Source organism: Polyergus mexicanus, unplaced genomic scaffold, assembly GCF_030449975.1.
Source record: "Polyergus mexicanus isolate NDT 795.1 unplaced genomic scaffold, iyPolMexi1.0 SCAF_17, whole genome shotgun sequence".
Lineage (NCBI taxonomy): Eukaryota > Metazoa > Arthropoda > Insecta > Hymenoptera > Formicidae > Polyergus > Polyergus mexicanus.
This window is the reverse complement of record NW_027223337.1, coordinates 5,013,597-5,039,686: the sequence shown is the minus strand read 5'-3', so window position 1 is coordinate 5,039,686 and position 26,090 is coordinate 5,013,597. Positions and strand designations below refer to the sequence as shown.

Below are 26,090 nucleotides of genomic sequence, written 5' to 3'. Positions count from 1 at the left end.
ATTCTCCAACTTTTCAATTCTCTCGTCGTTAACGAGAGACTGATCAGTATTTCCCGGACAGATGAATCCGCCATGATTGAAGATGCACTGTATACTGCACATCATACTACACTGCATAACAATTGACCGCGCAGTGATACATGAATGCGCAAAATAGCTTATGATAAACGATTTCAGTTCAAGTAACAAATACAATTATTTAGAACGCGATGAGATGGATGAGCTTGTTATCGCGACAATAAAATTTTATTCAGATAAACAACTCCATGCAAGCAAAATAGTTTGATAGTGTAACATTTAACTTCTTTCCAGTAACATAATTTTTATTAAACAAAATCAAATTACATGTTCGGTCAACAAAATGGTTCAATCAAATAATTTTGTTTTATTTAACGAAATTGGTCTCTCAGTGTAGCATTACAAATGAACATTTTCAGATATTCATGATATAAGAAAATGTGTCATTAAGTTAAAATTGTTTTAGAGCACACAATTTTCGGATATATTTATCTTTCTTTTCTGTGTCAAGCCGCCAAACGTATCGCGAATATAAACAAGGTCGCAGAGTAAACAGAGAAAGCGATTGTATGGCTGATATTAAAATCTTCTCCTCTCTCTTGGCAGCTTTTCGCGTGGAAAGAAAAGAAATATATCCAATAAATTTGAGCTCTAAAAACAACCTTTTGTCTTTACGAGACCTTTACCCTGCGCATCTCTACGACCAAATATATACATAAGTTCGATGATTGGATATTAGATAAATTAAATCTGTATCGTCGAAAGATTTGCAGAAGCGTTAATCGAATCTAGTCGTCCCATATTGTTCTATTGTTCTTTCAGGAATTCTACGAAATCGTCGAAACCCTTTGGAAAGATCGGGGCGTTCAGCAGAGCTTCGAGAGGAGTAACGAGTATCAACTCATTGACTGCGCCAAATAGTAAGTCATTACATGTTATAAATTTTTGTTAGAGCTTGAAGTCACGTCCGAAATTAAGTCGCGAGGAATTTAAAATAGCACAACCGGTTCGCTCAATGGGCCGCGTTGATGTTGCCCCATATTTTCCATGTAAACATACGTATACTCCCCTAACGATCTCTAGCGAAATAAACATAAGTCTAGATAACAAATAAATATTCTTCATATGATATTTAATACGCGCTTTTCGCGATATCAATTGACTTGCTGGATCGACTTGGTTCGATCGATGGATCTTTCTGTACACGAAAAATCGCGAGACACTTATTGCAATCTGCTCTCTCAGAAATGATATATTGTATTATATTTATAATTGTGCGTGTATGTATTATAGATATATGATAAGAAAATTCGTAAAATAACATTTACACGCCGACAATGTTAACATGCATCGGATCTGTCGACATTGCGCTTGCCGTGTCTTTTTTTTTTTTTTTTTTATTCAAGCAAATTTTGTTTAACAGACGTAATTTTTTACTTTGCTATTAGTGAATAATATATTCATACGCATATTTTTTAAATTTAAATTAAAATTTTGTTTTGCACGAATATATTTATTTTAATTGTCAGTGTTGTGTCATCTCTTTCAACTGATTTTTTAACAATACGATACACCTCGTTTATGTCAGAAATGAATAAAAAACATACACGAGAGTTTATTATAAATTATTTAAAAATCGAGTAAACTTGTAGAATATACACAGAGGCCACGATTTTCATCGTTGAAAACATTGTGTCCTCGTTTATAGTTTCCGAGAAACTCCCTTTTGTCACTTATGGCTTTTTAGAGTTTTATTCTTAGACATGAGAACAAAGTTTCGAAAAGCGCGTTCGGAATACATATGTATATGTATACGCGATGTATATGTATATTCATAGGCTTGTGACACCGATTTAATGCCAATAGAGACAATGTCTTAACGAGGTAATCGCTTTAATAGGGGCCACTCGTTTATCCACGGGGTTCTCTCGACGAATTGACCCAATCTCGTGCTTCCTTTTTTTTTTCTAATGCTAATTCGATGATACGAGCGTTGATTTAGTTACGTAAAACGTAATTCGATGAGATTACGATTGCGAGTGTATATCTGACGACTCGAGGAATGAACAATAGTCGATCGAATGCAATAGTTGGTACGTTAAACCTAAGGCGAGGATTATATTGAAGCAGATCTTATTTTTACGTACGTATAAGAAAGAAAGGCGTAAATCTTCGGCATAAATGGCGACGAGAAGCCAACAATCGGCATTTCCCATACAACACTAAAGCTTGCAACAACATTGCTGCAACATTGCAATATTGCATATTGCAGTTTAATGTTGCAGAAATATTGCAAAGACATTATTTTACAATATAACTCGAGCAATGTTACAGCAACATTACGAAAATATTCCAAAAAAAGTATTCAATAATCGCTAGTTCATTCGTTTACCGCTATGCGGCGCATGTTGCGCTATCTCTATTCCGCATTTAATTTTTAGTCACGGTGATTATATAAAGTTTACAAAGAGCGGCTAATAAGATTAAAGATATAATAATTATTTTTATTAGTTTAAGTTGTAGGATATAACCCCAACACGGGGGTTTCAGACATTGGACTAAGAATTCTTTTAATAGTTTCCATTCTTATATAAAATCAAAAATTTGATAATAATTTTCTAATATGCAAAAGATACTTCAGATTTTAATAAATAAATTTTGAGATTATATAAAGACGAGAGAGATGTGAAAAAACTCATTGTATGCGTAAATCCACGACAATCTTTTTGCATTCGGATATCTGAATATTTCGGATACAAAGAGAATGCAAATTTACACAATTGCAAATTGAGTTTTTTCTTATTTCTCTTATTAGATACTCTCTGTCACTGAAGCAAGTCGAATGTGTAACCAAAAATTTACATTTTATAATTTCGTTATTATTATAATACAGAAAATCTATATACACACTAGATGCTGACTCTTATATTCTTAATTTTTTCTTATTTTTTTTTTTTTTTTACATATTAAGAACATTATGTCGATAAATATACATAAAGCATTATTGCACATATATTATATTGCTATGTTGCTGCAATATTATATTGCAATATTTCTGTAGGCGGACATTTTACTGTTGCTGTAATATCATAACATCGTTGCAGCAACATTTCGCAATGTTTCTGCAATGTCGCAATCTTGCAGAAAAATGTTGTTGCAATCTTGCGGTGCTGTATGGGTTGACTGCATTTCACAACCGGTTATCAAACAATTTGACAGCATACCGTATGTATATATTTGGGAATAAGTTTTTGTAGAATCGCATAACATCATCGTAAAAGCATTGTGCTGATTTTTATTGGCATAATTTTGACTAATTAATTATTAATTTAACAAAAAATAAAAAAAGATATTCAAGAAAATTTTACTCAAATTATCACAAACTATAATCGAACAATTATTCCGAGAATCGGGGACGAACGGAGAAAAATTCCGGCACGACTTTTGTATTTTTTAATAATGCGCTACACACACACACACACAAATACACATGCGGTCACGCACGCACATACACGCACAAAAAAGAATACCTAAAACCTAAACAATTGGTGAGATAGGCGGGATGGGAGAGAGGGAGGGAGGGAGGTAGGGATAGGATATGTATTTATATATATATTTTTGAGCAAAATTCTCCATTTGAACTTTGGTATATGACTAAATTTGTCCCGTCCACAACGGGACTCTCTCTCTCTCTCCTGTCAATGTTTCGTGCCGCTCGTAATCATATTATCGCGGATTTCTCCCGCGTGTTCTCCCTCTCCCTCTTTCTTTTTTTTTTCTCCCCACCGGCACCGGTGCGAGGTGCGGTTTCCGTCCTCTCTCGTGTGCAGTGGGAATCACGTTGACGTTAAAAATAGCACGTCGTATTTTTAGGCAGCTCTCCGGCGCTGGTGAGATATAAGCGCGCCTCCCAGCATACTCGTAGACGATAGAGATGCAAGACTACAACGGACTTACGGACGCATTTCTGCGATTGCGCTTAGTCGCCCCCCCCCCTCTCTCTCTCTCTCTCCTTCTTTTGCAAAGATACACATCGACGAATCCACGAATGTAATTTATGGAAGGAGGACGAAGGCATATAATTTCATTATATGCCGAGATTCGCACAGCTTTGCGAATGCACTGAATTATTTCAGATTATCTGTAACACAGTGATATATCGTGCGAGTCCTCTGCTGAATTTTTGCACGGGGAAGAGAAGTAACGGGAAGACACACACTGTCGCTTTTTTTTTTTTTTTTTTTTTAATTTTACTTTTAATTTCAAGCAATCGTCGCCCGTTCTATTTTTGCCGAAAAGAATTCTCTTTTTTTTTTAAAGAAGCGCGCGCGTGTGACATAATGATAAAAAGAAAAGAAAAAAAATGAAAAGAAGATCAGCGTAATCTCCTTATGCGTATTAAGTACGACAGAGAGAGAGAGAGAGAGAGAGAGGGGGGGGGGCGAGAGAGAGAGAGAGAGACTGTATATCTCGAAAATATTTCCAAGTCTGAGTCAGCGTGTGGAAAACAACGATGTAATTATCGATTGTTGATACGGTGGATATTATTTCCGGGTTGGATGATCTTTATTAATGTTCGACTGCCGCGTGTGAAATGGCGGTTGGGGGGGGGGGAGGGAGGGAGGGGGGAGAAAAACTCGATGAAAGATGCGTAATGCCGTGATTGTGACGGGCGGGCGGGTCGTTGCCGTATTTTAACCGGCCAGGTCTCGATCTCGATTTATAGCAATAAGAGCGACGTTTCAATTACACCGATAACACACCCGGACGAGTCTTAAAAAAGGGAACACGCGCCGCTATATTTAGATACACGGGTCTATATCGTATGGATTATACATTGATGCTGCTATATACGCGGCCAGCTAAATGTTTGCATAGACAGTCGTTCTTGTGCGAGTTTCTCTCTCTCTCTCTCTCTCTCTCTATCTATCTATCTATCTATCTATCTATCTATCTATCTATCTATCTATCTATCTATCTATCTCCGTCTCTCGTCGTCGATACGTTGCTTTGTGCCGAGGGAGCGAGAGATTCTCTTCTCTTTTTTTATCTTATCTCGCAAATGAACACCCTGAAAATAATGGAATCGCTTAACGGAACGTGTATTTTGTGATGGGCCAAAATGTTGAATTAAAGAAATTCCAAGTATAATTGAAAGGAGAGATAAAGGATAAAATTTGTCGCAGTAATCATTTGTCCCAATCAAAATATTTTATTTTCGCCTCGTTTTTTTTTTTTTTTGCATCTATGTAACTACGGTTTAAACGTGTCTCGATCTATCATTATATATATATAATTTATGAGACGATTATAGAGCGAACCGTGATTTTTTATTTTTATTTTGAAAATAATTATAAGAATGAAGAAATTGCTAGCAATGATAGGAATTTTTCATCCCTTAGCGAATTGTTTTGAACGACGCATGCCTTTCGCGACGATCGATCAAAGAATCCGCGAAAGGAAATACGGTGAGAAAAATCCGACGGAGAAGTGAAGAAAATGGAAAATTAGCGTTTTTTAATCGAATGACGAAAGTCAACATCAGACTGTCTCTCTCTCTCTTTCTCTCTGGTTTGAGTAGAAGAGAGAAGTTCGTTTCTCGAATCGGCCGAAATACGGAAAGCAAAGAGAGAATGTTTAATGTTTGACGTTGAGAGCCGTCGCACGTCGTGTCGGCAACGTTAGGCGGCTGGAATTGCCAGATTCGTTAAATATTTGCGATTCGAGCGAACGGTCGCACAGTGTTCGCCGGAGCTTCAATTTGTTACACGGCGGAGGAAATCACGCGCGATCTGGTGATCTGCAAATCGTCAGAATGTACAAAGGGCGAACAACGATACGTGAATATCGTCTGTAATAATTCTCTTTCTTTCGAATCCAGGAATCTCGAAATGTCCCTTCCGGACGAATCTGAGTCTCTTTCATTTATCGGATATATCGGCGTCCGTACCATGCGCTTTACCTCGTCTTTCACGAGATATACACACATAGCGATTTTGAAGAAATTACATTATATATATTCTGGGACTTTTTGCCATCTTGAATTGCAAGACAAGATCAAGGCAAGATTTTAAATTAATTATCAAGACAATACCAAAACAAATTATCAAGATTCTTGATCTTATCGAGAAGTCTTGGTTTTTAAAAAAAGTTATCCAATTGTTCCCGATCTCTGAACGGAGATTTTAATTAATATGGAAATAGAGAGGCGAGAAAGACGAAAAATTTTATTTATTGTTAGTAAATAAAAACATTTATAAATTTAAAAACTTTAAAAAATTTAAATTTAAAGAGTCTGCGCATCATTATCATTACGCACTTTAATGTGACGTAAAAATAGCGCAAATTAATTACTTTATATTACTTAATTTATAAAGTTTAATTTCAATACTTACGTTTAAAAATATATCTATCTCGCTTTTTGTTTCTCTGACAATATTTTATTTTTCATTGCTTTTAATCCAAATAAATCTTCATATGCTTTTTTATGATCTTTCTGCAAATGTTTTTTTAATCCAGTAGTGTTACTATTTTTCATTTTTATTTCTTTAATCACATTTTCTTCTTGACATAATAAACGTACGCCGATTTTTTCATTGTTTCTTGTTTCATACTTAAAATAAGTTTTCTATGCGCATTGTTTAACGGCACTTATTTCCGAACTTTCATTATGACTTTCGGAAATGTTTGCATGTTCAACGGAAGAGCTTGGTTTTCGTTTTTAGACCGCGTCTGCACAATCGAGACGTGAGCATACGCGGTGAAGAACAAACGAAAATCGTGCTCGGCGCTTCGGATAACGGAAGAAATCAGATATACTTACTATTTTCTGTTTTTTATCAAGCTGACAAATAATTTAGTGTTAAATAAAAACTGTAAATAAAATCAAGGCAAGACAAGACGAGGCAAGATCTTTGATACAAAAATCCTCTCAAGACCAAGACAAGATTAAAATTTTCAAGACCGATACAATATTTTTGCGAATATTGTCTTGTCTTGGGTCTCCTGCAACCCTAATTCAAGCGAGCAACTTATACCCCTTGCGTTGAATAACGCGATGGATTCGTGAGCGGTTTAATGCATAAGCCGTATACTGATTGTATACGTCAACCCTGCACATTTACATGTTTTATGTAGATCTAGTAGTTAAACCGTTAAGGCTCGTACACACTTGCAACAAAACATCGTAACTGCAACGCCGTCGCAATGTATGGACGATACCCCGTAACCTCGCACCGAACATTTAAGTGCAACATAAATGTTCGCGGTGGAGTTACACTGCGTCCCGTCGCTTATCGGTATTTCTGCGCCGCATCAAAAGATGTCACGCCGTGTGATTACGCGTCGTTTGGACGGGCTTCAAAACAAATGAGCGTAACACAGCTTGCATCAGTCTGCATCAGTCGCCACTATCGCTAGTACGTAGTTTGAGTATATACTAGCGTTCAGCATGGAATGGAACGAAGAAACTACTCTACGATTTATTGATATTAGTTTCTTTCCATTTGCACTCAAGTGATACTGACAATGAGTCACTCAGTTATGTGAGTATTTCATACTCAGACAATGACGTCATTGACCTGCTTATTTTGGTAACAAAGCTATCGCATAATAATATAGATTCATAACCTCACTTTTAATGTGAGTCTATTAGACTCACTAAAGCACACGGTCTCGATCGTGTGCAGAAACCACGTAAAAAAACTCAGTTGAATCTCACTTGCTAGCATCAAAAGGAACATGCATTCAATTGAATAATGGCGTCACAAGTGAGAATTATCTGAGCTTTGATGTAAATGGAAAGCAACTATTTACAAAGAAAAAGATTTGCTCTGGAATCCAAAAAATCAGAATTATTATCACAAAATAATGAGAAATGATGCTTGGCTCGATACAAGCAAACAAATGAATAAATATATAAATATATGCTGCTGCAGCTACGACACTTCTGTCCATTTTGAGTGTTATCTCATGACTGCCACGAACATAGTGGGACGCAAGAATGTTCTTGTTCGCGACGACGTTCGGTTCGGGTGACAACTTTTCTCAAACATGTACGGGTAACATCACCCCCATCCGATCTTGTTTACGATTATGTTGCAGTTAGGATGTTTTGTTGCAAGTGTGTACGAGCCTTTACCCGCTCTCCGACCACCGGTCCTGCGTACGGGGTGTCTCGAGAGTTGCATACATATGTACATATATACGTACGTATTAGCAAGAGGGCAAGAGGAATTAGATGAACAATCGGTGGTTAATGTCATTTGTGATCAATAATCTTAATTACGAAGTCGATTATTATTAAATCTTCCATCTACTTCCATTTTCATTATCCACGAGTTCCTTTTAGATTAATAAACTTGATATATAAATGTACACATAGTGGTATTGTACACCAGACTCAATAACACGCAATCGGAACTTAACGCGGAGGGGCTTCAGATAGCTGTTGCTGCCTGAGGACATGAAACGCGCTTTCGACACCATCCATTATCGCCGACGATTTAGCTTTCTCATCGTTTTCCCGCGCTTTGTCGTCGCGAATTAATCCCTCGCCAGCGAATGTCGAGCGTTTAACCTTTAATCGGAGACGGTTGAAAAATTCAACGCGACGTTTTGTCGATCGCTGGAAAACTCTTCTCCTTCTCTCTCTCTCTCTCTCTCTCTCTCTCTCTGTCCTTCTCTTTCGCAACGACAAAGTTGGACGAAAACACGGAGAGCCGACAGGAAATAATTAAACGAACGCAACGGAAATGTAAAAAGGTTCGATTGAGATATCATTAGAAGCTTTCTTTTTCTGTGACACACATATACACAATGCTCTAATAAAACAGATACGGTTCTGTGACATTTCTCGGTGCGGCTTGCTTTTTCAGTATCTTTTTCGCTAGATTTCGTATCATATTTTCAAAAGTATCAGGAGCATCAATTCTTTTATACATACGTGATGATCATTTCTTGACACGGAATACCATATGCATCTCCGATGTAAAAGAACTGCAATTGATATCGCGAAGTATAATATACATAATATATACAGGTTAGGTGGGAAGTAACGCGTTACTTGTAACGTCGTTACCGTTACAATTTACTTTTTTTCGATAACGATCGTTACTTTCTTCTGTTTGTAACTTATATCTATTCGATAGATATATTTTTTGAAAAATATTTTGTAGCCTTCTATCATAGGCTGCATTCTGATAGTCACTGCCAGTACTGAAGATATATAGTAACGTAAATTATAGATTTTACAATACTGACAGTGAATATTGGGATACACTCTTAATAATATCAATATTTCTCTTATCAATATTTAAAAACAATGTTTGATAAAAATTTTCGACAAAATTGAAACTTGTAAATTACAATTTAAATTCTTACAAAGATAAGTGTATTAAAAAGTAAAGATATTAACATAAAAAATTAGAATCATTAAATAAGTTTAATATAAAAAACGCTCGCTATATAGAGACTAATTTAGAGTTTTTAATTGTAACGTAGATTATTACATTTAATATTGATTATTAAATAATTTCATAATCTAATAGCTTATTTTAGCATTACAAAAAAATAAAAACATAACGAAAAAGTAACGAATCGTTACTTTCCAAGTAACGGTAACGGTAACGCGTTACTTTTATAGAGTAACGTTCCCAACCCTGCATATATATATATATATCATTGATGGAAGAAGTAAATTATGTTTTATTTCGTAATTAGATTTCAAGATGTCTCGAGAAAGAAACGCATATAAATTTATGCATCGATATCGATATTTTATCACATTAATCGAGATTAATATAATAATTATATATATAATTCATTTAATATAGAAAATTTGTACACGATTATTTATCTTGGCGAAAGGAATAATTCCATATGTCATGATCCCGAGATTAAATTTCAACATTACTTTATACGAATGTTTAACATGGTGTTCGCGCTGTCGGACAATGCATTGTCACATTTGCGCATCTCAAGGTCTCGGCGGAGGGTTAACACGGGCACGATAACGAGAAAATCGTTCTGCAACGGCGGAGCCAGTGGGTCACGACCTCCTTCCTCTTTCAATTCTCTGGAGGTCGACACCCTGAATTCTGTCGGAGCGCGCCAATTCCATGACCTACCTTCTCGCGAGCCTATACGTCGTTCACACATATATGCACACACACATATATATATATATATATATATATGTACACGCGGATCTTTTTCTTTTTTATATCGCGAGCGCTATTGGAACTCGGGGCTTATTTTTCCTATAAATAGCGAAGCAGTTGTATAGCATTTGATAGCTTCTCGTATAATAATGTACTCTATTAGGCTTGCGAAAATATTTTTTAAATACACATATTTTTACACAAAAATATTTGACGCTTTTGTACGGGAAAAAAAAAAAACATTTCGAAAGGATGAGTTTCGTGATTAATGTGTGAGTGTGATTTCGGACTCTTAGAACTGTGTTTACCTTAGGAAGAAAATTGTTATACACACAAGTATTAGGTGTACAACTTTGCTTCCGCCGTTTTTTTTTCCCGAAATTCGAGGCTTTATTGTAAAAAACTGGTTATACATTTATGATTCAAAGTATTGTCCACTCCTAATGATCGTGCCAATTCTTTTTGACTTTGACTCGAGTCTTCATTAAGTAATGCCTCCAATTCTGCATCTTCGAAAACCTTCTCTCTTCCACCGCTATGCCGGTCTTCGACGTGAAAATCAACGTTCTTGAAGCGTTGAAACCACTCACGACACGTTCTTTCGCTAATAGCGGCTTCACCATAAGTATTTTAAAGCATTCGATGAGCCTCAGCCGCAGATTTCTTCATATTGAAGGAGAAAATTAAAACCTCCCGCAAATGACGAGAATTTGGTTCGTAAACTGACATTTTCAATCGAGAATAACTTTATAACGCAGACACAAATCGACTAATGTTTCTATGGGGTTATGTTGACAGATGCCCAAGTTTATCGCATGACGTCTATGATCTATTTATTTCGACCACTACTTACCGCTAAAGCCATCTATAGGAAAACGGCGGAAGCAAAGTTGTACACCTAATATATCTGTATGATTAGAGTTTTGTAGTCATAGTGTTTTCAATTAGCATCTATATCATCCTACGCAACTTTCTTCTCCTCTCCTTTACTTGATATACAGACATGTTTAATTATCTCGTAAGGAGGGACGTGTTTTCTAGCGTTCTTCGCGCTATAATAGCGTGCACGCGGTGTTAAACTCTCACGGTTTGACGGCGAGCGCAAAGCGAGCGGTGGCAGTGACCCATGACCCGGATCGGAAAGTGGGTGCCAGAGGGGCGTGTATGCACACCCAGTGAGGCCGAGGGGTTGAGGTTAGGGTAGGACATCGCCGAGGATCGATTTTCCCACTTGGTGGGCACCCTCCTCCACCCTCGGCGCATAGGGAGGGTGGACGGATCGAAGGGAGAGGATCCCGGTATAGAGAGAAGAGCGTGCGCGAGTGAATAAGAGCGAGTATGAGAGAAAGGCAAAGAGAATCAGATATGTGTGTGCGTTAGCACGTATGTATAAGTGTTCTCTCCGGCAGGGTAATGGAGATGGAGACGCACGGGGGAAAGGGAGAAAGAGAGAGTGGGGTGGGAAGGGGGTGAGAGCGAACAGGAACACCAGGACACGAAATGGCAAGAGAGAGGGAGCGAGAGGGGGAGAGGAAGGGCTCCCTGAGCGCTCTCGATATTCCACCCTTTTTCAGCATCCGCTTCCGTTCTCCGTGTACGCGTTATCGTCGACGCGTTTTCTATAGAATTTTGCCGCATAATCTACGTTGTCACGGTCGGAGACTTCTTGAAGCAATAGTGTCGCTAAGGAAGGGGTGACTGAGAGAGAGAGAGAGAGAGAGAGAGAGAGAGAGAGAGAGAGAGAGAGAGAGAGAGAGAGAGAGCGCAACTAATTAAAGCCCAGCCGACCTAGGAACGCCAGTTCGATGGAAAGAGGAAGGTTGACACTTTGTCCAAAAGGCCCGAACGACCGACCTCTGATAACGCTGAAAACGACTACCCGATGATTCGCGTACGTGCTGGACGCGCGCTTTTCCTTCTCTTTTCTGTATCGATAAAACTATACACATATAGACACACACACACACACATACACATTCTTGCTCTCTCCCGTCTCAAAGAATCGGATAGTCAATAAATGTGTTATACGAAAATAATTTCGGCAATTTCGGTTACACGAAGGGATATAACGAGATACGCTATCGCGACACGGACGGGAAATCGATGGCAAATGTGATAATACGGTTTATTATTATTCTCCGCAGTTCTATTCCAGCGAATCGGAGATACGTATATAATGTAACGTGGTATCGTATAACCGATATAATTATATAATCTGATGAATATCATACACCGCGAGCGATAATCGTAAGATCGATAACGAATAACGATGGTTTATTATTATCCCACTGTTCTACAGAGGGCGTATAAGAATACGTATACGGGGTGTCCTACACCACCCGTACACCCCTTTTCTTTCAAAAACTAAGCATTTTAGAGAAAAACGTTTTCAACAAAAATTGTATGGTTTTGAGGGGAACGTAAGATGATGTCATTGGTTTGACCTTGGATGGCATCGTTAAGGTCAAGTCAAGGACGCCTTTAATTTCTTAAATGGAACCCCCAATTTTTTTATTACATATTCTTGTAGCTTATCTCGAGAGCTTTCCAAAACACTATAATAAAGCATTTTTTTCATTAAGTACTTTTTGAGTTATTTTATATTTTAATCTGACATATTTTGATATAAAAAATTAAATATCTTGTAAAATATTTAGTTTTCGATAATTTTATCGTAATACTTTTATATACAGAATAATGAGACAAATCAATTAGTGCAAAAAAAAAAAAAAAAAAAAAGAAAATTGTTTAAAAAAATACATTGTAAATAATTTTCTTAAAAACAATTATTTTTTATACTAATTGATTTGTCTCATTATTCTGTACATGAAAGTATTACGGTAAGATTATCGAAAACTGAATATTTTGCGAAATATTTTATTTCTTATATCAAAATATGTCAGATTAAAATATAAAATAACTCAAAAAGTACTTTATGAAAAAATACTTTATTATAGTGTTTTGGAAAGCTCTCGACATAAGCTATAAGAATATGCAATAAAAAATAGGAGGTTCCATTTAAGAAATTAAAGGTGTCCTTGACTTGACCTTAACGATGCCCATCCAAGGTCAAACCAATGACACCATCTTATGTTCCCCCTAAAACCATACAATTTTTATTGAAAACGTTTTTCTCTAAAATGCTTAGTTTTTGAAAGAAAAGGGGTGTGCAGGTGATCTAGGACACCCTATATATATGTCTGTGGTTGCTATAATGCGATGATATCTTCGCGAATAAATATAACAATACCGTTCAACGTTACTTATTAATATGCTTTATTATTCACGTGGAAATAGGTCTTGCATTCCGCTGTTGGTTTTTAATGATACAGATCGCGAATTATTCTTTTAAACGAAAAGATAATCATCAAAGACAAAAAAAAAAAATCGGTGGAGAGTAGTACTTTATACGCTTCAAATACATTTCTCGAGGAGCGCCCTTTTTGCCGCTGCTATTATACGTCTTATCCCTAAAAGCGGACCGTAAAAAATTCTAAATGAACTCCACAGTTGATGCTCAAAGAGATTAAAAGCTCGAACGCGTTAAAATTTTCCTATTCGGATTACTCGATCGCGATTGATGAGTGCTAACTACTCGCATATATATATTTATAATTTTTTTAAATTCAGTATAATTTTCTTGTGATGTTCTATTTTATTATATTCGATGTCGAATTTTGAGATTATATATATAAGAAATATATCGAGATATAATTCAAATAATTGGGAGAAAAAGTAATATAGAAAAAAATAGTTTTATTATCAAGATTAGCTTTAGATTTGCAGCTTTTTTTCTGGTATATCTTTTGATTTTGAAGATGTACGAATGTTTTTTAAGAGGAATTCCCGGTACGTATGTATCAAGGCGTATGTAAAGATATATATCATATGTATATTTTACATATACTTTGCGAAAAAATTGATAAAAATAAATTTTCATAATACATTCGCGAAGAAAAATGCCATGACTATGAAATCGTCCTGCCTCGATGTGTTTCGATAATTTTGATATCTTTTTTATAATGTAAATTTTCTTCAGCATGGCGTAACTCAAACTGGATCTCGATAAAATACAGCTCGACGCAATTATCTTAATAAAAATTATCGACGTCTTTTTTTTTTTTTTTTTTTTCAAAATAAGCCTTGCGATGTGTAATAAGCACCATTCTAGGTTTCTTACAATTAGAGCGATTGTTTATGTTCGAGAAAATGTGGAACTGGAATCCCCGTCGTCGAAAACTTGATTCGCATCTACATCACATAAAACAGACATGTTTCGACCATATACGGAATGGCTCTCACGATAACGATGCGGTTGATTGACAATGATTGTTATCGCGGATGACCCGCATCGATCGCGAAACTAGTTCAACGTGATTTTGACGAATTCGTTTGATTGTTTCGTCGAATATTCGATATATATATTATATTTTACATTCTTTTTATTTGTAGATTGACACACCGCGTTTGATGGATTAAGATATTTATCAGGAAATAATAATCTGAGAAAAGGATTCATCGGTATTTTTTATGCATATACAATATAATGCAAATAATATTCTGTCGCGAGATTTTCGAAACGTATATATTTTATAAAATTATAGTGGATATTTTTCCGAAAAATAGAAATAAAATTTTGCAATGATTTATTCTCATATTGATAATAGCTTATAAAACGCGCATTGAATATATTGGATGATTGCATAAGTTCGTGTCCGATTTTCATAGATGGCATTAAGTTACTGCATGGCGGAGTTCTATTGTTTTCGTGTAGTAATTGTTGCTTACACCGAATAGATGACGTTGTCTTATGTCAATTTAGCGTCAGATATTGTTCAGATAAGTCCATTTGTGCATAAGAGAAATCATTAAAAATGGAGAACGAAAAGGTGCATTTGCGGTAATGCTATATGAATTTCGGAAAGGCGTGAGTGTTGGGATTGCACAAAAAAATATTCAAAGCGTTTATTTCGACCGCGCTCCTGCTCTCCGAACAGTCAAAAAGTGGTTTGGCAGATTTCGAAATGGTGATTTCAACATGGAGGATCAACCCCGTTCTGGACGGCCTTCTGGCATCGATGATGATATTGTGCATGCCTTAGTGGAAAGAAACCCAAGGATTACAACTGAGGATATTGCTGAGAGGCTGAACATCGATAATACAACCGCTTTTCGTCATTTAAACAAGCTTGGATACATTTCCAAGCTTGATACGTGGGTGCCGCATCTCCTGACTGAAAGGAATAAGCTGCAGGAAAACTGCAGGAGTTGCAATGGGAAATTCTGCAGCACCCGCCATATTCTCCAGATATTGCGCCTTCAGATTTTTATCTGTTCCGATCTTTGCAGAATAGTTTAAATGGTAAGAATCTCAATTCCGAGAAAGCTGTCGAAAACCACCTTACAAACTTTTTTCAAGAAAAACCAAGTTCTTTCTTCAAAAATGGAATCGACAAGCTTATAGATCGTTGGAAAACCATTGTAGAAAAGAATGGAGACTATATAATTGATTAATAAAAGTGTTATCTCTAAAATATAATCTATTGAAGTTTATATTTAAATCGGGCACGAACTTATGCAATCACCCAATATTTGCGTTCTTTGTCCCTTTATGCGGCACGAAATATTCAAAGAATATTACAGACGCAACGGCACGTACTTATTGTTTTGCCATTTAAATTGGGGACACTCTGTATATATGTGCGAGAAAGATAATTTTTTTTTGACAATAAAGAAAAAATTAAAAAAAAAAAATATGAAACATTGAATAAATCTCGAATAATTAAAGAAATTACCGCTAGAAATTATTTACTAATTTTTATTGTTTCCTTCTGTTTCAGTTTTCTAGATAAGGTAGCCATCGTAAAACAGCCGGATTACACGCCCACGGAACAGGTAATTATCACATAGTCTTCCTTTCATATAAATCCAAGTGTCGAACACCGGTTTATTTGCTGTGTGAGGGAAATTTTTCAAAGATCTTTTCGCCACTTATCGGTAGCGTAGAAAATTAAAAATAATTAAAATTACTCCGTTTTTCGATTCGTTCCTTGACACCCGACAAAGGATACTACACCGCATGCTAACATACCGCGTTCTGTTTCAGGATATTCTGAGGTGTCGAGTTCTCACGTCTGGCATCTTTGAGACGCGGTTTCAGGTCGATAAAGTGAACTTTCAGTAAGTCCTAGTGCGACACGCTTTGCTCCAATGTCGTGTGACTATATATAGCCGACATATTACATCGGCCGACGGTAAATATAAACGCAAAGCTGCGGCGGCGGTGGCGGTGGCAGTGGCGGTTGCGGCGGCGGCATCTTAGCTAGCCTCCTCTGCCTGTGTATTGTTACGCTCGGTGCCGGCAAGACTTACACTGTTATAATGTGTAAGCTGAAATCCGTTAACCGCGTTAACGCCTCCGCAACTTTGTAACATTTTCCCTTTTTGCGTTCACTCGCAGGCAGGTCACGTTACGGCGCCCCACATTATTCTCTATAGGCCCACTATCTCTTTGTCGCTTCGCCTTCTGTACTCGTGTAGACATTTCACGGGGTATACGAATCCGACGCTTCTCCAAGAAACACTCATCGAGAAATATGTCTACCGATGGCTTTAAACGCCATAATGTTTTTCGTTAAAAAAATCCATATGTTATGAATTTCAAATAATCATCTCTAAAGGTTTAATGATTCAAAGATTTAAAGAGTCAAAAGAAATTCAATAATAAAATTTATAGTTTTATATATTGGGTTGAGTAAAAAGTCATTGCGTATTTTTTGTATGTTTTTCAAAGTTATTTATGTATATAAAGAACAAAGATCAATCAATGATATATTTTCCGTTTTATTCGATGACCTTTTGCCATCTTTCGGTGAGCTTCATAATTCCCCGTTCGTAGAAGGACCTGTCTTTATTGGCGAAAAACTGAACAAGGTGCTGATTTACCGCCTCATCTGAATTTAACGTTATTCCACGCAAGGAGTTTTGAAGAGAGCGAAACAAATGGAAGTCTGACGGCGCAAGGTCAGGCGAGTATGCTGGGTGGGGCAACACATCCCATCCAAGCTCCAATAATTTTTGACGTGTCACCAAAGATGTGTGTGGTCTCGCGTTGTCGTGATGGAACACAACTCTTTTACGATTGACGAGCTCCGGACGTTTCTGGATGACAGATTCGTTCAAACTGTCCAATTGCCGACAGTACACATCCGAATTGATTGTTCGGGTCCTTGGTAGGAGCTCAAAAAACATCACACCCTTCCAATCCCACCACACTGAGAGCATAACCTTCCTCTGATGAAGTTCTGCTTTTGAAGTCGTTTGAGGCGAATCATCACGTCGGGACCAAGACCGTTTGCGTTCCACATTGTTGTAAACATTCCACTTCTCATCACCAGTTATCATTCGTTTCAAAAAAGGATCGTTTTCTTCACGTTTCATGAGCATATCGCAGATGTTTATACGCGCCGTCAAATGAACTTCTTTGAGTTTATGAGGAATCCAAATATCGAGCTTGCTTACGTATCCCAGCTTCTTTAGGTGGACGTGAACACTTTTTTGACTGATCTTCAATGTTTCTGCAATCTTTCGTGTCGTGTAACGTGGGTTTGACTTGATCAATGCCTTTATTTTGTCGTCATCATCCTCGGTGGGCCTTCCTGGCCGAGGAGTATCTTTGGGATCAAAATCACCAGCGCGGAATTTCTTGAACCAGTTTTAGCACTGACGTTCTTGTAGAGCATCGTCACCGTAAACTTTACGCAATTTTTCACAAGTTTGACGCGCGTTCTTCCCTTTACGGAAGTAAAACAGTAAAATATAACGAAAATGTACAGTTTGGTCTTCCATCTTCAACTTGTTGTAAAATCTCCAAAACTCAACCAAATCGCTCAATTTTTTTTTAGAATAAACCGTCAGCTGTTAAACGATATATGACAAACATATGTGTAAATGACTCTAGTACTGCCAAAACTGAACTAATGCCATCTGTTGCAAAAATACGCAATGACTGTTTACTCAACCCAATAGTATTATTTATAGAGGGAGAGATTGCGATGAGAATGTGGAACATTAAACGCGATATTGCAGTTAACTATTTTATTGAGTGTATTTCCTTTTTCTTTCCTTACAGTATGTTCGACGTTGGTGGCCAGCGCGATGAGAGAAGAAAATGGATACAATGTTTTAATGACGTTACGGCGATTATATTTGTCACGGCGTGTAGTAGTTACAATATGGTACTCAGGGAAGATCCTACGAAACTGAGACTCAGAGAGAGTCTCGACCTTTTCAAAAGTATCTGGAACAATCGGTACGCAAATTTCGATTTCCATCCTTAAAAATAGCGATGAGGATTCATTCACGGCGACTTTTTTTTCTTTTTCTTTTTTTTTTACAGATGGCTTCGCACGATTTCTGTGATCTTGTTTCTAAACAAGCAAGATCTCTTAGCGGAAAAAGTCAAAGCGGGAAAGCACAAACTCGAAGATTACTTTCCGGAATTCGCGCGTTATCAAACACCAGTCGAACCCGGGGTGGTCGCAGATCCCTCGGAACCGCCTGACGTCATAAGGGCCAAGTACTTTATCAGAGATGAGTTTCTCGTAAGTATAAAGTAATGCGGGCATCAAAGTTTCGACACTTTTGTGACATCCAGTTTGCGACCGTGGTATTCGGGACGTTTCAAGATGTTACTTGTTTTTTTAGCGCATAAGCACGGCGAGCGGTGACGGCAAGCACTATTGTTATCCGCACTTTACATGCGCCGTTGACACGGAGAATATCAAAAGAGTGTTCAACGATTGCCGGGATATCATCCAACGGATGCACCTGCGTCAATACGAGCTCTTGTGACTTCGTTCCTGCCGACATTCTCTGTCATCATCCGTTAACCTGACCGTCACGCTCGTCCTGCGCCTCGAGCTGCAATCGCTGCAAGCAAGTGAATGAGCGAACCCGTGAGACTCGTTGCGAGAGCATTCGCCGCCAATCAGGTAACGCGCGCGCCGAGGGCTTCCTCCGGGATCGGAAAGCGTAGCCGACGGGACGGACGACCACGTTCATCGAGAACTCGCCAGCAGACACTGAAAGAGAAAAAAGAGAGAGAGAAAACTGTACGAATTGATTACTCTATTTCTTTTCGTCGATAAGATTCAAAAAGATGAGCCGGTATGTCGATATATACTGCTGCTGAATCTTTCTCCACCGTCTGAAATCGGTCTCTCGCGAACGAAACGTTCTCTCTCGCCTGAAATAAATCGTACAACCCGCCGCATCGATACGCTGGCCGCGTGTCTCGTTTCGCAGCCGTTCGACGAAAATGAACGAGCGGCCCTTCTAGCGGGCGTATTCTCGAACGGTCACTCGACTCTCCTTTGAGTTAGATGAAAGAGTGTGCTGAACACTCGTTGTCGTCGTCGTCATCCGAACGACGATGGCGAGAATGAAACTCTCGCGCTCGATCGTGCGTATGAACCATTTACCTCGTTAATTTTATTCCTATTCGCGTGTAATACCGTTCAGGAACGCGCGGATCCTGTCGCAAACGTGGGCCAACGTCGTCATCGGGTGTGATTCGAGTGACGATTCTCTTCTCGTTCAACACACTCTTGACGTGAATTATTATCGTTATCAGTTTAGTATTAAGGACGTTTCCTAAAATTTAGGTGAACAGAAAAAAAGAAGAAAAACTTTTATCGTTTTTAACTTTCTCCCCCTTTTATATTCGTTTTCGAATCTCCGCTACTATCTTGCCTAGCTCCTCCATACATCTCGCTTAGAATCTCCGCGTTATTTCCCGTTACATTTTTTTTCTTTTAGCGAACTTTCGATTTTCGAATCTCGTTTCTTTTTATTACTATTATCATTGGCTCGATCTGTAGGAGTCTCAGCCGCGCCCTTTTTACGAGAAGAGTATTTTGTGACATTTTACAGTATTTCGAAGAGCGTTTTAATTATATAAATATGTATCGAATATGTACAGGGTGACCGTCCACGGATTTTCATCGTTTTTTATGTACATTTCTTATCGATCGAGGTCTCTCACGGATATGAATTTTTCTTTTTTTCTTTTTTTTTTCGTTACCAGCGTATATACTGTAAATGGAGTTACTTTTTTTTCATTTTTCTGTACTTAGGCACGCGCACTACCGCAATAGTAATAACATCTATATATTCTAGCCCACGTAAATGAAATGTGCCACGTTCAAGTTCTTCGTTACCACGTATGCGAGTATAATTTTGCGGTACGATGCACGCACACGTTTTAAACTTGTATAAAAATTTAATCTTTGCATTTTACTTTGGCAATTCGCATCTTACTTTCGGAGAGATCGTCGCGCCCCGATGATACGTTGATGGTAACATGTACAAATTTTTACGCCATTGACCCGACAGTCAATCACGGTGGATCATTTTTACGGCGAATGCCCCGGATTCGATGTGCAAGAATTTTATCCCCCACGCGTCATAATTACATTCATTTCCCTCGTCGTCACTACTTTAATATCCTGTATCTGAATAATTATCTGTTATTTTTTCCTTTAAATTTAACTGTTTACGTACTTTAGTTGACGTTAAAAAATAACGAAAGGCTTTCGCGCCAATGACATATACACACATAGATCAAGTAACTATTTAAATTTAAAGAGACAGTTCTAATTGGCAGCTGCTTCATTCCAGCCATGTTTCTATCAAAAATATGGAAATCGAATATTGCTATAGTATTTAGTTATTAAAAGATCGCATATTTATAATTGTATATAATAATTTTGTAAAGAGAGAGAGAGAGAGAAGGAAGAGAACTATATTTTAATGACATATGTATCAAATCTGAAAATTTAGTATCGTGTATTAAAAGAATTTGCTGTAATAATATATTGATGAAGAGAAGAGAAAAATGTAACGCATAATATTAAGGAATAATATATCTTGCTAGTTTGACAAAAAAATAATTGTGCGTTGGAAAGAGAGGAAAGATTTTAAACAAAGTCTTCTCATTTACACCGTCAATTATCGATTCCGATCTTGTTTTAGAAGAATCGAAAATGTTTGATCTATATGCGTATATTATTGTGTGCTCGTGTTTCGAAGATATAATGCGTATACGATAGACACATCGCTGATATGTTTTGCATATATACATCATCGTATGCATATGCGATTGTCGTCTAGAAAAGATTCTGCGGAATCAAAAGAGAGAACAAAAATTCCATATAATCGCGTACATAGAACAAACTCGCGTACACACATACATACACACACTTTGCTTGATTAACTTTTCAGCTACGTATATATATAAACAAATCTAGCAAGGCTAGAGACATTTGCAGTAAAATTTTAAGCCGATATATTTGATGAATCTTCTTTTTGTGATTTTTCAAGCTTTTTTTTGTTTATCACATATAACTATTTTAAAATAAATACAGATACTTTACATCGTGATTGCAATGGATTTCTATCTCGTCTTCGAAGAAAGTCTTTTAAATACTGCAGCCAAAAGGTTAATATCGATTATCAACATGACATTTTTTTTTTTTTTTTTTTTTACAGAAATAATGGAATTAAAGCGAGTAAAGTAAAAGTCAAGAGTGAAATGAGCGAGGTTTCGTATAGTATATTGTAATCTATTCGGCTATTATTCCTATTCTTTTTGATGAATTGATTGTCAATCATCCTTATATAATCCTAATATAATTATTATAATCTAATCTTTCTGTCATAATGAAGCTCATATATACATACATACATATATACAATATATAATGAAGCTCATCATAATGAAGCTCATACATACATACATACATACATACATACATACATACATACATATATAATGAAGCTCATCATAATGAAGCTCATATATACATACATACATACATATATATATTTAATGAAGCTCATCATAATGAAGCTCATATATATATATATATATGAGCTTCATTATGACAGAAAGATTAGATTATAATAATTATATACTATTACATATGGGCTAATTTTACGTTCGAGCCATAAAATTATTTTTAATACTCGAGTATGGAAGGAATTTTGTTCGATTATTGTCACAAACAATTACGTGATTCGATCTTTGATCTCGCCGTTTTATTCAGTGACATTAACATTATGTTTTGTCCATATATTCACTGTTTTAAATCAGTCTATTAAATTAATATCTCAAGCGCACGATTCTTGTATTTTTTTCATCGTGATTTGATGAGAATAGAAATTTCGGGGCATTACATAATTGATATCCTCTAAATGCCCACGTGTCCACAACTAACTGTAACTGTAATTTCATATATCGATGTACGTGTATAAATACGTAGAGTGGTACGAATAAGGCGATCACAAACATTTTGCCGAATAAGATTCTTCTCTGCTCTTTTTGCGTGATAGATAAAATCAATTGTAATATATCGTTTCATCGCATTTAGTGTCCGTAATACGATGTCAAAGACTTAAATTCGAAAAATTCTAATCTGGCTCTATAAGTATACAGCCGTACAAATCATTTTGGCGGAAAAAGAAAATGATACACAGCCGCCTCGTTCGTGTCACTAATGTACACTTGCATCTGTCGTACTAGTACATAATAGACACACAAGAGCCATAGTTTGTAACGTTATTTATAACTTCGCGAAACGTTATTTTTACTATGTGATTGACATGACTGAGAGGGAGAGAAAGAGAGAGAGAAAAGAGATGTGTGAGGAGAAATCGAGCGAAGGAGAAAATCTCTCTTTGCTCGATTATTATCTATTGACAACTTCCGTGAAACTTGAATGTTCACACCCGGCACAAAGTCAAGTAGAAGCGAACGTAACGAGAGTAATCGGTAATCTCGCCGCGGATATTCTCGTTCTTATATTTATCCTGTTTCCCTTTTTCCTCTTTTTCTTTTTCCATAGTATACGAATAATCAAATACGCCCTAATTTCTGATATCGAGAGGATTTTACGTAGCGACGTCGAACGGAAATTAGCGCGAGCAAGAGACAAATCGAAAGCCACGTAATAACGAATTTCTATTGTCCACATTAGAAAGAGAGAAAGTACACACACGCGCGCGCGCGCGTATGTGTGTGTGTGTGTGTGTGTGATACACGCAAAAATGGTATCGGTATTATTAATAATTATAAAAAAAGAAAAATTCATGAATGTCGATATATTGTTTGTATGCGCATATGTATGTGTGTGTGCGTGCATGCGTGTACGAAAGAACGAGATAGAGGATGCGATGTGCCGAATAAATAGTAAGATTACATGGCCACAATTATGTAGCGTCACACACACACACACACACACACGCCGAGATCGCACAAGTTTTTCTTTTCTTTTTTTTCGTACGTAAACGTAAAAAAGCGGCATGCGAATATCTATATATGCATATTATACATATGTATAACATTATGTATTTCGCGAGGGAGCGTAGATATGTTATTATTTGTAAATAATTAATAACGGTGTCAGATTCCGCGTGTTACCGTGACAAAGAGCAATGATGTTATGAATTTTGGTGGATGTTCGAAAGATTTCGTGTCTCGTCTAATTTAAATCGAGGGACAAGCTATATAATGAATAAGATAGGAGAGGTCATCGCGATGGAATCCCGATGAAATGCCGTCACTCGTTGACGATCCAGCGCGCGAGGTAAACAGCCGGTAATTGTCTCTGTGAAGCGACCGTGAATGCGATTTAAGTCGACGACGAGCGTAAAAGAAAGCAATCGATGCTACAAACGCCAATCTCGTTGATAAAGAAAGAAAGAAAAAAAAAAAAAGAATAAATGCAGCACACATAGTCCGCGAAGCGCATTATTGTTTCGTCCTTAGCAATATTCTTTGTGGACCACGTCGAGGATTATGTAGCCTTAAATAGCGAAAGTGAAAGTGGACGTGTGTAATTGGAATTAGCGTAACGCGGGGAGACATAAGAAAAATCCGAAGTAATCATCAATAAGGAACTATAATTGCTGAGCTATTACCGTATTATTCTTGCATTCGGCGATCTGCAGCTCAGTTGCACTAACTAATCCAGTTAGCCTTGGATAAATCCATTCTTCTTTAATGTAGAAAAAGAAGGAAATAAGCCAGATAATGGAAAAATCTGAAAAAAAAAGATGTCTAAAATATTAGATGTCTAAAATATATTAGGTGTACAAATAAGTTTCCGCCGTTTGACAAAAGTTGGCGCCACCAGTAAGTTAAGGGTTAAAATTGTCAGATGTAAAACGTCCTTATCGTAAGATTGGACATCGGTCAATAACATAATCTTAAAATATTAGTGATTTTTTATCAGTATAATATATTCTTTGTGTGCGAAAATGTCGAGTTTTGAGCCGAATAAGCGTCATTTGCGGCAACTTTTGATTTACTTCTTCAATTTGAAGAAATCTGCAGCTGAGGCGTATCGATTGCTTGTAGGAGAATATGGTGAGGCGGTCTTAAGTGAGAGAAGTTGTCGCGAGTGGTTTCAAAAGTTTAAGAACGGTGAATTTGACATCGAGGACAAAGAACGTAGCGGAAGGCCGAAAGTGTATGAAGACGCGGAATTGGAAGCATTATTGGATCAAGATTCGTGCCAAACGCAAGAAGAACTTGCACTTACATTGGGAGTGACTCAAAACATTAAGTTCCGTTCTTTCACAATAAATGCCCAATTTTTGATTAAAAAACGGCGGAAACTTATTTGTACACCTAATATATATATATATATATAAAAAACAAATATATATATATCTTACCTTATATATATATATATATGTATATATATATATATATATATATAAGGTAAGATATATATATATATATTTGTTTTTTAGAGATTTGCGTTGATTATACAAATTAAAGATGACTAATCTGGATTGTGTCAGTACAACTCAGCCTGTATACTCTGTAATGCAATAGTTAAAAATTCGAGAATTTGTTGCGGAATTCAAAAGCGTTATGCATTTCCAATGAGAACACGAAACGTCTACTGATCGCGTGCACGTGGCTGGATGCTGCGTGCCACAGATTAAGATTAAATCACGAGCGAATCATTATTGTCGTTACGCTGTTATTCAATATGAACAATCTCCTCGCAAATTTTATTAAAAGTGTGAATAGTATCATTGTAACATTAATTATATTATTATGTCATCGCGTGACGGACGACTATCGTGAATCATTATTAGGAGCTGACCTGATTGTATGTAGCGGTTTGTGCGAGTTTTTCGCATAACGTTACCCGTCGACGGGAGATTTACGGAAATCGGGTTAAATTATGCACAAAAAAAATCTCAGAAAGTTCACAGACTCGTGATGAAATCGTTGAATCGACGTCCGATATACGATATGCGAGCGCGACTTTGCTTTTGTAAGAGATTTATCTCGCGAAATTTTATATTCTAATTTTATATATATTACATACTTTTTAATATTAAGAGAATTTTTTTGCGATTTTTCGAAAAAATTGAAACCAAAAATTTAATTTTATTACGCAAACTAGTACGTCTTTCATACAGTCGAGAGCGTTAGAAGCGAATGCGTAAGAATTTCTGTTGGATAAAATTTATATTAGAGCACAGCGCTTGCAATTATACACATTATCATCTGTCACGAATAAATCGTATTTGACGATTAGTTTTAAATAACGAGCTACCATCTAATGCCAGAAATATACTTTGCTCTTGGATGATTTCATCGATGAATTCAGAAACGTTCCTCGTATTCGACAAATGTCATTCTTCGAGCCAATGCGTTACGTACATATAGGAAAGAAAAAAATTTATATATATATATATATATATAAAACAGTTATATATATATATAACTGTTTTATGTTTATTAAAATGTTTAAACTATGAAAAACGTGACATACGTATGTGTTATTCTTTGGCAGTTGCTCGAAATAATGAGTTAACGTTCCCTTGGCG

General features: G+C 36.8%; 1 protein-coding gene across 2 annotated transcripts in view; it reads left to right on the top strand.

Moving 5' to 3' along the window:
- Galphas (G protein alpha s subunit) overlaps positions 1-22,051 on the top strand; it is a 40,573-nt gene extending 18,522 nt beyond the window's left edge. For both annotated transcript variants that reach the window (XM_070310076.1, XM_070310075.1), the window contains 6 exons: positions 841-938; positions 16,019-16,073; positions 16,285-16,358; positions 18,310-18,489; positions 18,577-18,781; positions 18,885-22,051. In XM_070310076.1, coding sequence (XP_070166177.1) covers positions 841-938; positions 16,019-16,073; positions 16,285-16,358; positions 18,310-18,489; positions 18,577-18,781; positions 18,885-19,031 — 759 coding nt within the window. In that variant the 3' untranslated portion in view covers positions 19,032-22,051. The remainder of the gene's footprint in view (positions 1-840; positions 939-16,018; positions 16,074-16,284; positions 16,359-18,309; positions 18,490-18,576; positions 18,782-18,884) is intronic.
- The last annotated feature ends 4,039 nt before the right edge of the window (positions 22,052-26,090 follow it).